Genomic DNA, 16,909 nt, shown 5'->3' with positions numbered 1-16,909 from the left:
TGAAATGTGACTTTGTTTAAAGGAATTCCAGTCCAATCTATGCTTGAAATGCCTCCACTCCCTATAAAGTCAAAGATGTCTTCAACATCTGCTGCAGCTGCAGAAAGCACAGATTGAAGCTTTCTTGTATCTGTCTATAGTCCACAGAGTCACAGCTTCAAGCAAAAAAACATTACTGTGTAATGTGCTGTATACATGAATTGCGGGAAGGAGACATTAAGCGTAATATCTCCTTTTTTATTCTTTTCTCCTGCTTTATTCTTCGGTTTCTTCTTCTTCTTCTTTTTCCTCCTGTTTCTTGCCTCTTTTCACCACTCCAATGTCCGCTTGCTCTTGTCTCAGTTTCTGTCTGGTCCTTCGCAGTAAGATCACAGCAGACTGCCGTGAACGGAGAGGATGAAGGCGCTGCGCAGGGTGACTGATATTTAAAACACGTACACACACACACACACACACATACAATCACACCTCAGCTGTTAATTCTATACACAGGAGCAGCAACTATGTCTGGACTGGAAATGAGGTAGGCAGGCATACCGATGCTGGGAGAAACCCCCCCGTGTTCATTTATCCTCCTTTGCTGTCTCGCTGTCCCTCTCTCTCTCTCTCTCTCTCTCTGCTTCTCTCTCTACAGAAACAGTGGCATTGAGGCCCCTCCCCTTCCCTGTGGCTCCAACCAATAATAAACTGTAAGGGCACAAAGCTTGCCTCCTTCCCCAACCCTCTCACCCCTTCCTGTTTTTTCCTTCTGGCAGTGTTTCTCATAATCATCACAACATTTAAACATACTCTTTCACACTGTTAAAATGGGAAATATTCAGTGTTCAGTGCTTTTTTGATTGTCTGCATCTCTGCAGCCTCACTTCATTCCAAAAAGACATTTTGAGCAGTAGGAATGGACATTGTCGTCTACAGTTAGTAGTTATTGTATTTGCTCGCAGGACGACAAAAACTACATGCCTGGGTGCAGTTTACAGGAACTATTACTATTGTTAATCTAATTGTAAATCAAGGACATACAGTACAAGACAGCGGGTCCTCTATAGCGGTGTGTATCTTGTGATGTTGACTCCCTTACAGACCGTATTTACTTAATGCTGCACAAAGGTAGTATAAGGTCTTTTGTGTGTGGGTTTAAATTCTCGATAAATAAAAAGCATTGAGACAAACTATTCAAAGTCTTTTTATTTAAAAAATAGTCTGTCATTTCTTTTGAAAGAAAGAATCCATTAGGTTGAATGTGTTACATTTTCTCTCCTTGTTTGTTAAGCAAGCCATGATTTGCTCTATGATTGTTTTCCAGGCTGGTACTCTATTGTACACTGAATCAAACGTAATGTGTTAAATTCATTGTAACTACTTTACTCATGTTTATATTAGTAAACTATTAATAATAAACAGCAGCAACATAACAGCTTAAGAGACTGAGAGACTGATTTAAATACATGAAAGCACAGCGCAAGTAATTTAATTTGCACACACAGCCAGTGTGTAATTACCAGCTGATTCACTAACGCATCAAGTAATTATGCAATTAGTAACTTGGTCCGCCTTCGAGGTGCAAACTCCACGTGAAGGAGACATTGAAAGTCGCAATTTAACGGTTCAGCAAGTTAAGAAATAAAATTTAAAAAGTTTGAGATGTTAAAATTATTCATTTCTAAGGCCCCTTTAAGTCTGACTGAGAAATGAATTGCTTGAAAAGATATCTAACAGTTTGAACTGTTATGTAGCAGAAAAAAACTGTAAAAAGGAAGCGATGACAATACATACATGTGCAATATAAATATGCATTAGTCGAATTAAAGTTTAATGAAATCACAGCCTCAACAACAATAACAAAGAGAGTTTATTATTAATACCAGGGGGAAAAAATCCCTGCAATGTGTCTTAAATAGGGTAAAATAACAACACACTCAAAAGTAAGCACACGCTCACACACAGTACTTGTTCCTTTTACAACGTAAACCTGTAACAATGGTACTTATGTATCATTAAACAAATGGCCTGCTTTCCCCAAGGGTCTTTTTAGATATTTAAGTGTGTGTTTTGTTGTTTTCTGCTTAACTTTGCAACTCCATGTGTGCATGTTTCTCTGAAAGAGCAAGAACAAGAGACTACAATCTTCTGTACTAAATGGCAACAACTTCTCACAAAAGTATTCTGAAGATAGGTTATTACCTAATGGTTGTAACAGATTCAATGTACTACTGAGTTTGTGTGTGTGTGTGTGTGTGTGTGTGTGTGTGTGTGTGTGTGTGTGTGTGTGTGTGTGTGTGTGTGATTTTGCATGCATCAGCAGATGCTGTGCCTTCACTTAGCATGAGTTATTTTGACACAGTCAGCTATACCCAGGTAGCATGACCTCTTCAGACATGTTTTAAAAATCGCCCTCACGGCAACATCAATAGAGAGCTTTTTTTCGTCTGTCTCCGAGTGACTCTTTTTCCTTAAAATTGTCTGAATCAGATTATCCCTAGCGAGTCTCCTTCAGCCCTTTTGTAAATAGCCTACTAATTTTGTGCCAGAATAATGAACTTAGTTATTTTTTAAAACACATGATGTGCTGATTCCATTTAATTACTCAGCATCCTGTACTAAAATGAAAGGTGCAGTGGGCAGTAATCACCATCAAAGTTAGAGTTGCTACATCCTCATCATGATGGGTTTCTGAAGACTGCAGAGTGTGTCCCGTGCAGGGCAATTTGGTGTAACGTGATGGAGACAAACACAAGCCTGTACCTTTCTCCCCCACAATCCAGACACACTCCCATGCTTTCACGCACCTCCTTTGCCCACTACACGAGGAGCTAAAAATAGATGACAGTACGATGAAAAGGGTTGGCAGAGGAAGAGGAGAATAGGATGAGGGAGGGACTCAAAGATAACACCGCGCTCACCAAAGGTGATAGGAGGAGGTGGAGGAAAGAAAGACAAACAATATTGCAAGAACAAATCAGCAAGAAGAAAGGGGAGTAGCGAAAATGAGGAAGAGGAAAGAACGTGATGTGCCGTCGCCTGCTTTCCAGGATGAGCACAACTTATTCCCGTTAACACCCACCATCCATTCACCACCCAGCTGGTGGCTCATAATCCTGATAATTCTGATCTGTTTTTATATAATCTAGTGCAGTGCCAGCTCAAAACATGCCTGCTCAGAGAGGATTGACTGCTTGGTCTTTGGTGCTGCTGCTTGCAGCTTTCTCAATGTCATACTCATACAAACAACTTCACACTTGACTCTGCGCTTCCTTTGGTCCTGAATAATACTCGTGCCATGACATAGTTGCATCGCACATTCAAGTTGCAGCCTCTGAAGGTTAGAAAAAACTGTAAAATGCCATCGGGTTCACAGGAAAAAAAACACCACTGCAAACGTCTGGGGCCTGAAATAATAGGGGTTGTGCAGCCCTCTACTTTTACCACTGCTAATACTAACATTCCCAGTAAGAAAAAAGGTGAAAGAAAAACCCTTGGTTAGTCGCAGTCAGAAACTTCGGCAAGGTAATAAAGAAGAAGAAAAAAAGGCGCATTACTGGCTTGCTCTGACACAACCACTGCGGTTGTAAACTCAAACATGGATTGAATTAGTGAAACTCTTTTGCTGGCGGTAATGTTACTTGTGTGTTATAAGTTAGTATCCAAACGTACACTAGGGATACTGTATACAGTCTTACACACCAGTCAAAGCTTACTCACAATCACACTGAAATACACTCTGGTTCAACATACTGGACTCAATCCCTTTGAATTAAAAGTGAATTAATGTACTGCGTTTCCTTGCTGACTAGTTATATACAAAAATGCTGTGCCGACCTTTGTATCAGCAGGATAGAAGATAACAGGATAACTGGCCAAATGATGTCCTAGCTAAGGTTTTTTATTAAACTTAGAATTGCCTTGAAGGAAAAATTATATAAATTCTAAGACCTGGACTATTAATACACTATAATTAATATCTCAGACGAAATAAAGTTTATCTTTGTGGTGGCTATGGTGAGCTTAGAGCGAGTACACAACTATCAACACAAGGGTGGCTATAGTAGTTACACAGTCACAGACACAACATTAATATAATAAGATACACAAGATTCCAGCTTGTTTCCGATCCAATGCTAAACAATATTCTTTCTTCAGGCCAGTTAATGCCTGTTTTCCACTGTGGGGAAACTGGCTTACAAGTAGAATACAAAAACATCTAAAAGTGTTTTATTATCAGTTGACGCAAGAACAGCAAAACACACCGAAACCTATAAGACAAAGAGACAAGCAGGCACACAGTCACACAGAAAAAGAAAAAGAGCAGACACGGTGGGCCAACAAGACAGCAGAAGATGAGCGGGAAAGAGGCAAGAAGACAGTGCGACAAAAAAAAAACAACACAAATGAGCAGGCAGACAGAGAGAGACAGGTAGACGCACAAGTTGACAGGCGCACAAACAGGTCTAAGTAGAAGTCGGAGAGAATCAGAGTCAAGCGTAGGCAAATACAAACGATTATAAAGACAGACAGGTAGGCAGAGAGGCAGGCATACGGGTCATTATGTGGGTCAGACAGAGAAAGGCGGGCAGACGGGTATATATGAGCGCTTGTTTTTGCTCTCTGCTGCCGCAGGTCTGGGGACCAGGCCTGTGTTTATCTGATCACCTTGTGTCTACACTACACATATCCGTTGTGTATGCTCAAATAGACACCGGAGGAGACATTTCCAACATTCTGCCTCTCGTGTAGGTAAATGGTGGTTGAAAGACCTTTGAATGCTACGCAGTAACACAATAGTGTAACACATCACTATCAACCACACACAAGCCAACGAGAACCTCAAAAATCACTAGAGCATTGAATCAACAGCTCTCTGACACTGTCATGCAACTGTTTAAGAGTACATAACCAACTAGAGAATCAGTGTGTTAGTGTTAATGCGGTCAATATTTGACCCTTCTTATAGAAAATAATAGTAGATGTGCACACAGTGTGCATGACCACATATCTCTGCACAATGTTTCCTCACCACCAGGCGTCTTACCATTTGATGCTTGATGTTTTACTGTCATATGCAACAGACAATTATTTTATGTAGTGAAAAGCTTATTTTGCTCGGTCCTCCTAACACAAAATTACAATAAAAAAAAATAAAAGTTTTACATAAAGCACAAAGTATAAGAACCACGATAACACGCTAGTGATACTAATTATGAGCTGAAGTAGATCACAACAGGTAATCAGCCGATCTTCACCAATTGAACTACTTCTTTTACAGTACTCTTAATATTGACGTGTAAAAACACACAATCCTTTGACTTCTACCTTTTATTATTTCCCACCATCCCTCTCACAACCATGTCAATGTGTTAACATCCCACGACGCAAAAATGTGCACCATTGGAACAGTGTTTTAACAGGATAACAATACGCACACTGTAATAGTCACAGCTCAATATTATATAAATCATTATCTCCAAACAGCTTATAACGTGAAAGAAAAACGACATCCATAAACGTTGTCTGTTTTGACAGTTAAGGAACACTTAACTGGTAAAATAAAGTGTTGCCTGCCATTACGCCACATTGTCTTTCTTGACCAATTATTTGTCAGACTTAGTACGTGACTTGCTTCTACTCACTATGAACTGCAACATTTTAGACTGTAACTTCTGATATTCAGCAGCAGGAACCCTCATATGGGGAATTTCATTAGGGCTCCATTGTGAAAGAATAGGTTACACGTCCAGCTATGCCCTGTATTCAAATATGTGGATGAACGCGAAGTTCAGACAAGGGTCGGGTACAAAAGAGGGCACGAGCTAGGACATGGTGTGCATGCAGTGCAATACAGCACAAAGAGAGACACACAAGCACAGGCTGAATACAGAATGCACACAAAACAAATTAGGAGCTGGCATATCAGTATGGTATGTACAAATTTAAAAATAGGAGATGGAAAGGGAAGGGAGGAATTTTGTACATGAGAATATATGTTTTAATTAGTACCAGAAACAATACCAACTTAAAAATGAATTAATTGATGTCTTAATTAGCACATGTAATATTCAGAGTACTGTTATTCAATATTCTTTTCAACATTTTAGAAATATTCTATTAGCGATGACTTTTGTGTCTTAGTTGTTTTTTTAAACAATATAACTTACTTTATGCACACCTTGTTGTGTTAAATAAGATTTATTATCTTTCTGTCCTTTTACCGTTTTTAGCTACCTTTCCCAGTCGTACTCAAAGGAGACTAAATAAAACACGCAAATCATCTTTCAGACTTCGATAAAGCTGCACAGATTCTCCACACTTCTCTGTGTGTTTGTTGGCTGACGTACAAACCTGGAATACTTCAGAGCTTCTGTAATGAATTCCTCTCCAGCTGCCTGTCCAACAACTATCAAGCACCAACATGGTGACATCGTGATGCATTGTTGCCGTTGTCATGAATTGATGGGTGAATACCACGTCTCCTCTGTTATTTTGGTGTAAAACTTCTATTTGAGTTTTTCCTCTTTCTTAAACTTTTAATACCCACATGTTTCCATCATCACATGCTAGAGACGTAAGGCAAAATAAGACAAGAGCAGGAGAAAAAGTGTGGGTGGAGGGAGAGCAAAGCAGAGGGGAAGAAAGGGCAAGACCCACATCTTGTCGCCACCTGAGACCCAGCTTGCTGCCTGGGGATGTTGCCTTTACATAAGAACAGCGGGCAGAGCTGCAGCTGAGAAAAAAATGACACAGACGAGCACACTGTTCTCAGCGCTAACCAACTCCAGCAGTGCTAAGTCACTTTCTTTCGTTCTAACATACATCGCTGCAAGGACAGACCTACACATGCACACCATCATTCTCCAACAAACTGAAAATCTAGCTGCCATTTCTTAATATACAATACAGACGCAGGTCTGTAGAAAAGAGGCACATAAAAAGGCAATGACAACCCCAAGCAGCTAGGAGCAAGCTATTGGTTGAAAGTTCCCTTTTCTGTTTACTGTTGCAGCTCAAAGAAACAAACAAATCTAATGAAATATGTTTCTTTACTTTAAGAACTTCATAAACAGGTAGTTACAAATATATTTAGTTTCCCCGTCTAAGGAAATGTGGCATTATAAGAAGTCATGAATTATTGTCTTTAAGAAAAGTGCACTTGCATGACACCAAAAGCAATCATGGGCATAACCTACGGGGCAGAAGTGGTTAGCGTCACAAGTTCGAAGCACATGAGAGACTCATGAAACATTGCCATCAGTGGCCCCTGGAGTGTGCTTTCAAACAACGGTTGCCAAGGACAATAACAGTAACACATGTGCTCCGCACAGCACATAACAAAAGACAAACAAAAAACTAAATCAGTTTGAATTAAATGTGTTTCAGTTAAAGAGATCACACCAGAACAAAGTGTGAAAACAACATCAACAAAACTGTTATTTGATGGTTTCAGCTTCTCAAGAAGAAGAACATCGAACACCACCATCATGTAGGGCTCATGGGACTTTATTATGCCCCGACCATCTTAACAAAGATAATACTGTTGTGCAGCCTTACCTTTGTAATGAGAGTGCGGTACTCTTCTACCTGGTGGTCATTGTTATGGCAGCCTGCCAAGAGCTGCCACACCTCCCCACGGAGAGCCTCAGGGATGCCACTGCGCACCAAAGCTGGCAGCTGCCTGGGACGCACTGACAAGTTCATATGCCTGAGAAAAGAGAGGAGAGGGGCAGTCACCCATGATAGGTCATCAAAGACATACCCATTTCATGTCACCAGTTCTTGCATCTGCAATCTTTGTGGGCACACCCGTCTACAATACCTCCTGAAATCATTGCTTCCATTGGCTCTACATTGCATCTCAAAAGGACCATGATCATCTCTAGAGATAGTAGTTACAGTACATCATCTAAGAGCACAAGTATAAGGATCTACAGGCCTAGCAGTCTTTCTAAAGATCCAGTCTCACCTACCACAGAGGATACAATAATCAATTATTCTAAATCAGAACATTTTCAGAGCTATTTTTTGTACAGTATCCATGTAATGCTCAACTTTAAAACTCCACTTCTTTCTCTGGCATTGGTACATTAGTTTTTCAAACATTTTCCCCCCATGCATATTTTTAGCAGAATGGGGAAACAATAGACAATAGAAGACAATAAGCCAGTGAAAATTAAATCAGCAACACACAGAGGCAAATTTTAATGCTTTCCTCCGTTTCCTCATCTTCACATTTAAATGTTGAAGCTGTTGGCAAAACACTCCATCTCAGAGATTGTTTTACACCATATGTAGCATTAAATGAACTCAGGTATCTTCCAGCCCACCGGTGAGTGACAGAAACAGAATTAGAGAGAAAGGGAAGGTGAACTTGGAGGCACAGCTGTATCTACCTAACAACTATTGCCTGACTGGAGCTGACAGGAAAACCCTGAATCCTTAATGGGTCTCTCACTTTTCCCCCCTTTCTTAGTACACCTCTCTCTATTTTCTGAGTTTGTTGGGTTTATTTGTTCCCCAGTGTCAGGTTATGCAATACATGGCATTTTCTATTGAGACTTAAGGGAACAAAAGTATACTGTGTATGTGTGCATGCATGTGTGTGTGTGGGGGGGAATGTGACGTAAGTAATGCCAGGTCGAGTCCTCAGGGGTATAAGATTGTAAAGGGCTTTCTGTGATTTGCCTGTCTTTGCTCCCTAAGCGCTGCATCCCACAATGACACACACTCCCTCGCTCACGCACAAAATTTCCAATCACTTGCACAAAGCCCAGTATTATGACAGGCTAGTCTCATGATTTATTTCTTTACCGAAGTTATGAAAGACAGTATCTTTATCAGATAAGTCAGACAAATAGTTGCAACACAATTAATGTTTTAATGGTAATGTCACCATTTTGTATTGTCAACAACATTAAGCCAAAATATAGAAAGAAAAACATATAAAAAGGTGAAACAAATATTCTGGATATGTACAAATTCAACTAAATTCAACTATTCTGTTGAAAAAGATACACAAGCCCAGAGGGGGAGAGAAGAGAGAGGCGTGCGTGTGCATGTGTCTTACGTTACAGCAAATTAAAGTCTGAGCATTTTCAATTCAGTTCATCACAAGCGTTTGATTAAAAACGAATGCGGTAATGAAAGAGGGAAGCCATCTTAAGCTGCTTATGAAGAACTCCTGCCTGCTGCTCTTTCTTTCACATACGGTGCATCTGCTACATCCCACATACAAATATAAGTTATTTGTATAGTGTGCCTGTGTGTGTGTGTGTTTATTGCAACAGCAATAGAAGAGTAAGGACACGTTCACCACAGGAACAAAGCCTTACCACTTGGTTAACAAATCCCCCCAGGTCTCCAGGATCTTCTCTGCACACTCCTTAGAAACATCACCGGACCCGCTGAGTAACGGCTCGTCATTATCTGGACACAGGTGTACAAAAGCACATTGAAATCCATTGTTGTACATTTCCTTCTTACATGATTAGATTTGCAAAATATAGATGTTTCCTGGTTTGAAGATATTGGTGTTTAGTGTTGACGGTCACAAACTTTCTGCAAATGTTTGGTCCCAAGATGGTGCCCAATTGACATGATAAAATATAACTTAAACGGCTGCTGTCTAAATAATGAATGCAATATAATTCAATAAACAACATGCATATCTGGATGTGGAATTTCATGATTTGAAGAAACCAAGTGTATAAAACTATTTTTGGTGAATCATCTGCTGAACAACTCACAACAAGAAGCGAGGAGCAATCAATGGACACGCAGTCCAAAGAGTGAGATCACACTGTGCCAAAGGGCCAATAAACCAAAGACTAAAAACATAGACAGATACAGAAAGTTCCTCAATTATGTTCTCTAATTGCTGCATCCTACAGTCACACAAAAAGATAAAAACACACACATACCACTGCTGGCAAAGTATTCTGGTATTTGTTGATCCAGTACAAACAGTTCTGTAACGTAGTGTACGATCTTCCACGGTAGTTTATTCTATTTTTTATTTCTTGATCAACACAGAGTTATTATTGTTCCATCCTGACCAAGGACACTGCAATGGTTCAGCATTGCATCGTAAAATATTTATATTATCTTGATGGTGAAGTGTCCGCTTTGAGGTTGTTTGTGTCCAACGTGATGAAATGGTTCAAAGACGTAAAAAAACATTTTCATATGACAGTTTTCCTCTGTGGTTCTATGTGGACATGTTTGTGATGGAATCTTTTCATATGTTTTTTTATCTGCAGAAAATATATCAGGAATTATACGTGGAATAACATATTTGCTATTCTCCTGTATTGTGTGCCATTAATAAAATAAGAATATCATAAGAGGTGACTAAAAAAAATCCTATTACCTTCCTCTTCATCATCCTCAGGCGGTGAAGGGACCGTGGTACCGGAGGGTATTATGCCAGGACTAGCTGTGGTCTTTCGTTTCTCTCTCTCAGTCTCACTTTCCAAACTCACCACCTCATAAAGCGTGTCTGAGGCCGGACTCTTTCGCTCCTTACGCTCCATCTGAAGTTAGAAAATCACAGTGTATTAACAAACTGGTTGTGTTGCATCATTCCAGGTCACAGCTGATATGTGGTGCAATTTCACAGAGACAACCACTTAAAATGATATAATCACAGATGGAAATGTGTGTCATGACTTGACATACCTGTCGTAGTTTAAGGTAGAAGGTCTCAGTGTAGTTGCGCTTGCTGAAGGGCCAGAACAGCCTGTCATTTGGGGAGCAGACTCTGACCCTCGTCTCCAGCAGAAAACGGACCGGCTCCTCCACCTCTGTGATCACCAGGTCCACTGCTGTCGTCATGTACATGAATTTATCTGGTAACCAAGAAAAGGGTTAAAATGTTGTCTCCACTAAGTGATTCTCTTCCAATTCGCCATAAAAAAAAACACATATTTAACCAAATACTGATTGGACACTGGAGTTAAATTGGTGGTGTGTAATGTACCGTATATGGCACAAAGTTTGAAGAAAAGGCTGTGCATAAAACATGTTTCACATTTAAGACTGATCTGTTCAAATACCGTAATCCCTGCTTTATATGCAATATTATTTCTAACAGGAATGAAACTTATTAGGACAGTCTCAATGCATAATAAGTGTAGCTGTACTTGAAAAGTAGCTTGCTCCTTCACAGCTTGATTTGAGGATTTGTGCAACCAGTGGGAAAGGAATTTCACACTTGGAAATGTGTCATAAATTAGTGTGAAAATATGTGTGAATAACCAAAATATATGAAATATGAAATAATAACTGTTGAAAATCATTTGTTTTTTTGTGAATTTTTGACAGATTACTGGCTGTTACCTTTGGGTGTTTCCTCATTCACAGGCTGGAACTGAGGCGTGTTTGGGTTCCAACTTCCTGTGATGATGTAAGACTTCCCGTCGGAACTTTTTCCCATTGACTCCTGAAGGGGCACAAGTTGGAGGAAGTGAGCAAACACACTAAAACACTCAGTGTGACACACACACACAGTTACCTACCAGATCTAGCAGGTGCATATCGCTGTTCTTCACATTTTTCCCTGGGCTGAGCAGGAGACCGAAACACCTGGAAAGGGGACACACATGAAAGCACACAAACAAACAAACATGCACAAGAGAGAGAAAAGTGAGATGAATAGGATTACATAAGAAAAAATAAAAGAAGGAACAGAATAAGAGCGAGAAGTAGAACTATAAATCTCTCGGTAGAGTAAAACCAGTTTGTAATCATCACAGGTTACCGCAAATAGCTTCCTGGACTGATCCTTTAACACAGACCAGAACATAGAGAATATTAAACACAGCCCTTCAGACCTCAAATTCCTGGTGTTCATCAAAGAATAACACACCACCGTGAAAACTGAAGCCTGCAAAAAGGTGATGGAATGTTTACATTTCAACAGATTTATCAAACCATGGAAAATGAGGCGCTTTAGAGACAGACTCACATCAATCACCATCTTTAAACTGTGCCGGAACACTTAAACCTTGACGTAGGCCAACGCGCGGATGTAAAGATGTTCACCGGTGTGTGTTTATCAATTACAGCTGAGTGATTCCTTTCTTATGAATGTCTGGTCGTGCCTTAAGCCGACACATCTCAACTAAAGGAAATGGAGGACAGTCTGACAGATGGAAGACAGTCTGACAAATACATGACAGATTCTCTTTTTTCTTTCAGGAAAAATGTAGTTATATGCTCTATTCTTTTTTTTTTTTACATTATTCTAGATTAATTCTGCATGCCCTTGTCATGTTTAGGGATACGTATGTGTGTCTATGTAGGTGTATTTCAGATTACATCTTCTGAAAGTAGTACTGTCGCCATACCAGACGGTTTTCTTGGTTAATGAGAATACACATGCAAAGGGCATGAACAAAAAGAATGCAAGTGTGCTTTATGAACACTTTACTCAATTTTCTTGTTTCCATCTAACTTAAAGAACTGGATGTTGTAATTTATCTAAATAATAGATGAAACAAACACTCAGTCATCCTGTGGTACTGAATAGCAAAACCAGTGCCTCTGAGGATGCTACGTTGAACCTATTCACAAGCTGTATTGTGCGTGTGCATGTACATGTGGTTTGTGTTGGCGCTTTAATTTACCTCTCAATCGCCAGTTCCTTATTGGAGGTCTGCTGGACAAAAATAACTATTTTCTTGTCCATTCCTGCACGCAGCTTGAAGCTCTGCTTGTCCTTGTCTTTTGCTACAGCGCTAGATTTGAGAAAACAAGAAATAGTATCCACATTTTAACAGATCATCAAGAGAAAGAAAAAAAAGAGATGAATGTTAATAAAAAAAAACATTGATATGTTTGAAAGTGACACAGTAAGGAAAAGTTACGATCATCCATTCAGACCTTATTTTAGAAAATAATGCTAAGACATTAAAGACATTTTTAATAATATTAGACAACTTGCTTACAGGTTGTTTAGTTCTGGACTGGGAAGGAAAGCCATAATTATACATTTTCTAATGTTATATAAACTAACACAAACAACTAGACAATGAAATGTATTACTCGTCAGTCAATCAGCCAGTCTGACTGAAATTGAAGACCAGGGCTCATATTCTGAATACACACATTTTTCATAATAAAAGTGTTCATGAGAGACATTTTCAAACATGTTTTGGCACTGGTTCTTTTCCTGCTCTGCTTTCGGGGTTGGAAAAGAACCAGGTTTGAGACAGGAAGAGTAATCAACATTCTCCAAACTGTCGCAGAAATAAATTCCTGAGGAATCACTGAAGAAACCCTTAAGTACAAAGTTTCTGAACATTAATCAATTTAAAATATAAGCGAAACATGTAGAACCTGCCGTGATTTCAGACAAACAAACACTTTCACATATCTGTTGAGTAGGGACTTAATGCACCATATACAGTTTTATATATGACTATCAACTACAACTATTATCAGCCAGAGTCATTTTTTACACTTTAGCTAGACCATCTGACTGCATGAAAAAAGGCTTGTTTACAGCCTAATGAAGGAATTATTAATTAAATGTATTTCACTTCAATTTTATTTCACAGATATTTGACTATATAAATGTACAGTTTCCATAGATCACCTATTCCATATTTGTATTTACACAAGGAAAGGATGCCTTGCCACATAAACATGTAATGTGATTGCATGCAAGAGCTGTTTGTTTGGAAGTCAGCACACTCAAATAATCAACAAAGAGCTAATGAGGAGGAAATATGTCCTGAATAAAAATAACCACAGGCATAATTTTTGTTTAGTTTAGTTTCTAAATAAGATGAGTGTCTAGGGCTGTTTGTGAACACAAAGAAGTGTCTCAGTAGTATGAAAAAACAAAATTTAAAAGAAGGTCAAGGAAGGTTGATTGAACAGAGCTGCATGAACGTTCTGTTCTGTTCTTGAGTATGAAACAGAGTTACTTTAATTTATAAGAGGAGTCAACATATTGGGTCTACTGTGAGGACTTCTGGTGATACTTTAATAATTTCACAGTTGCTTTTATAGTGTTTAATTTATTTAACATATATTTTTGCATATAATCCAATGAGAGGATTCTCCCCTCTTTAGTGTGCACCAAGTGTGCTGACTTTGAACACATTAAAAGCTCTTTATGGATTTGGTTTGATTGCTAGTGCAAGTATTAGAAATAAAAGGTTTAACTATCTGGTGATTTTTTTGTAAAGCCATACATTACTGGTTGTATTTGACGATTACGGTTGGTGTTCAGTAAAGCTCTGATGACGTAGCCTGAACAGTACGCCCTCATCCACAGTACATCAAATTCATTTGTCTCCAACAAAAGCCACAACAGACTCCACGGAAAAAAGTTCCATTATGTTTCCAGACTACTTCTAGACAAAGATTTTAGACCAGTGTGTCTAAAATTGCACATATATGATGATCCAATGCTCGAAATATTGAAATGAGTGAATTCAAGTCTCACCTGAAGGTACCCTTGCCATCATCCTCCCTGATTTCCAGACTGACAGTGAAGGTAAACAAGTCACTGTCAGGGGTGAGCGGAGCGGGCTGCTGAGATGAAAGAACCGCCTTCTTAGCTGACCGCCGAAACGCTGTGGCAAAGCTGTACAGAATCCTACTCACCTGGAGGAGGAAGGGGAAAGACACAGACCACATTTCTAGAATTTGTGTTTAATAAGGAATTCAGGATCTTTATTGACCTCCATCATTCACAGAGAAGAGACACCAAAAGCATTGGTGATATTAATGCTACTCTCCTTTGCCAATGGCTTCAATTGCCTTTAGTTAAAAACACAGGCCACATTGACAAGTTAGTTATCTATTTCAAGCAGAGATCTAAGAGAAAACATCCACTGATGAGATAAACAGTAATTTCAGTAATGTTGCTTTGAATAAAACAATATCCACACCAGGCAAAATGATCATATATTAATTAATACTGATTAAAAACTTGACCAAAACCCTGCAGATCTGTTATGTAATTTTGAAATTTGGGACACTAAAAAGCTAAGCTAACAACCGGCTACTCTCTTTAACCGTCTTGAGTTTGAATCAACATGCTGATTCACATTTGCCAGTGTGGAGGTATTGTAACATTAACATTAAGCAGAGGCAACTCAGTCCGACCAGAGACTACAAGTTTCTGCTGAATCTCCAATCCCAAAAAGGAGCAGAGCCAGGGGAACAGCTAAGGACTGTGGGGTTACGATTTATAAAACAATTTATATACATGTACTTTTCCCACTCACCAAGACTTTAAATTATTAAGTTTTGCATTTCGTCAAGAAGTAGTATTTTATTTACCTTTTTATAATTACTAACAGACATGTGTTTATGATAACAAAACAGAGCGCTCCCCCAAATAGGGGCCCACAGTGAAGTGGTTTTGGATCATCCTGAACCGTATTCTGGTCCACAGCAGAGCTTTGGCGCTAGTGGCTGAGAGGTTGTGTGGGGAAACTGCTGTTATCAATAAACATCCATGCTCTTTTGCTTTTTTTAAAGCCAGAGTATAAAGCAGCTCCTGATCTGTCCCACACAAAGCCTTTGTTATGTTCTGAGTGCACTTTAAGGATGTTGAGGCATTGCAAGGGGGTGATTATTGAGAAACAATAGGCGACTAGATGAGAAGAGATGACGAATAAGTCATCATATGGATGAATTTATGACAAATTACAGAAAATAATTGTTGGTTACTGTTCCAATCAAGGCTAGAATCTGAACTGATCTGTTTTGACTGCCTACAAATTGCCTTTTTATTTTTTGTTTGCAGTCTGAAGGAGTTGTACTAGGACATGAACAGTTGTACTGCAAAACTATCAACCCTGACAAGTAATTTGGCCAGGTATTGGGTATTTTTAAGATATTAAAAACTGTGAAGGAAACAGTTTTTACGCTTAAAATGAGACAGCTGATGCAAATAAGTATTAGTCCAGCTGGGATAGCCTTTCACAAGGTTACCTCAGTACAGATCAGTAATAAAATAAATAAATAGAGAGGTTTAAAAAGCCTTAAGAGTTATTTAAGTGGATTTGAGGCTGATGTTAGGTCTGTGACTAGGGCAGCTTTTTCTGAAGACGACTCACTCCAATCTAATGGTTCAAATGGAAGGCCCTCAAAAAAAGCTGAACCCATTGTAGATGGTTCTGCTGGTGGGGGTTGGGAAGGAAGAGAAGGGCGGTTGCAAGAGGAAGACTGTGGGGATGAAGAAAGGGAAGAGAGAGCCAAAGACAGAGATGTCCCGTTACTAAGTAAAGAAGTGATCTACTACCGGGGATTATCTGTGTGTAGGTTTGCGTGGATGCAGTGCACTAGTGTTTTAGTGTGAGAATGTGCGTTGCGGGTGGGTGTCTGAGAAACTGGATCGCAGGATGATGTGGGACTGATAAAGTAGCGTCTGTCTGGGGGCTCTTAGTGACATTGAAGCAGAGTGCTTCTATAAGGGAGAAATCAGGTCACTGAGCACTGAAATAGTACTTTAACCCAGTTTCATGAGTCGATTCCCTATTCTCTTCTATTATATTGAAGCTAAACCAACAGTATATAAGCAATGACACTTCCTCTCCATTATAGGTTAGCTTGGGGGATTGTGTGTACTTTTTTGTGTACATGTGCATTGCGGCGCAGCCTGCAGTGCATGACATAATCCCGCATGGACCACTGACGAAGCTCACGCGCGGTTGCTGAACCCTGGAGAGCAAGCTACATGGAGATCAACACTTTAAGGCAAGGTCAAGCAGAATACTGCTGACAATATGAGTGTGTACACATGTATTTGAACATGAGTGGAAGAGACAGAAAAAGTATTTAAAAAAAATCGAAAAAAATTGTTGTGTGAAATGCTGAATATGTATAAGAAGCTTTTGCTCCCTCTTTCATTTTTGTTTCATTTGTCTTTGTTTTTCTTTCAGTATGTGTGAATTTGTGTTAA

The 16,909-nt window shown here is 39.3% G+C and overlaps 1 protein-coding gene across 4 annotated transcripts in view; it reads right to left on the bottom strand.

Moving 5' to 3' along the window:
* The window catches only part of LOC137783607 (rab GTPase-activating protein 1), a 59,841-nt gene that overhangs the window by 29,262 nt on the left and 13,670 nt on the right, over positions 1-16,909 (bottom strand). For 3 of the 4 annotated variants that reach the window (XM_068573717.1, XM_068573719.1, XM_068573718.1), the window contains 8 exons: positions 14,441-14,601; positions 12,612-12,722; positions 11,502-11,568; positions 11,323-11,425; positions 10,663-10,832; positions 10,355-10,517; positions 9,318-9,411; positions 7,540-7,690 (listed from right to left, as the gene is read on the bottom strand). In XM_068573717.1, the coding sequence (XP_068429818.1) occupies positions 7,540-7,690; positions 9,318-9,411; positions 10,355-10,517; positions 10,663-10,832; positions 11,323-11,425; positions 11,502-11,568; positions 12,612-12,722; positions 14,441-14,601 (1,020 nt within the window). The remainder of the gene's footprint in view (positions 1-7,539; positions 7,691-9,317; positions 9,412-10,354; positions 10,518-10,662; positions 10,833-11,322; positions 11,426-11,501; positions 11,569-12,611; positions 12,723-14,440; positions 14,602-16,909) is intronic. The other variant, XM_068573720.1, reaches the window with a different exon arrangement.

This window comes from Clinocottus analis, unplaced genomic scaffold, assembly GCF_023055335.1.
Source record: "Clinocottus analis isolate CAN_PGR_092001 unplaced genomic scaffold, fCliAna1.0.p SCAF_13, whole genome shotgun sequence".
Lineage (NCBI taxonomy): Eukaryota > Metazoa > Chordata > Actinopteri > Perciformes > Cottidae > Clinocottus > Clinocottus analis.
Note: the sequence above shows the minus strand (reverse complement) of the source record. Positions and strands in the feature narration are given on the sequence as shown.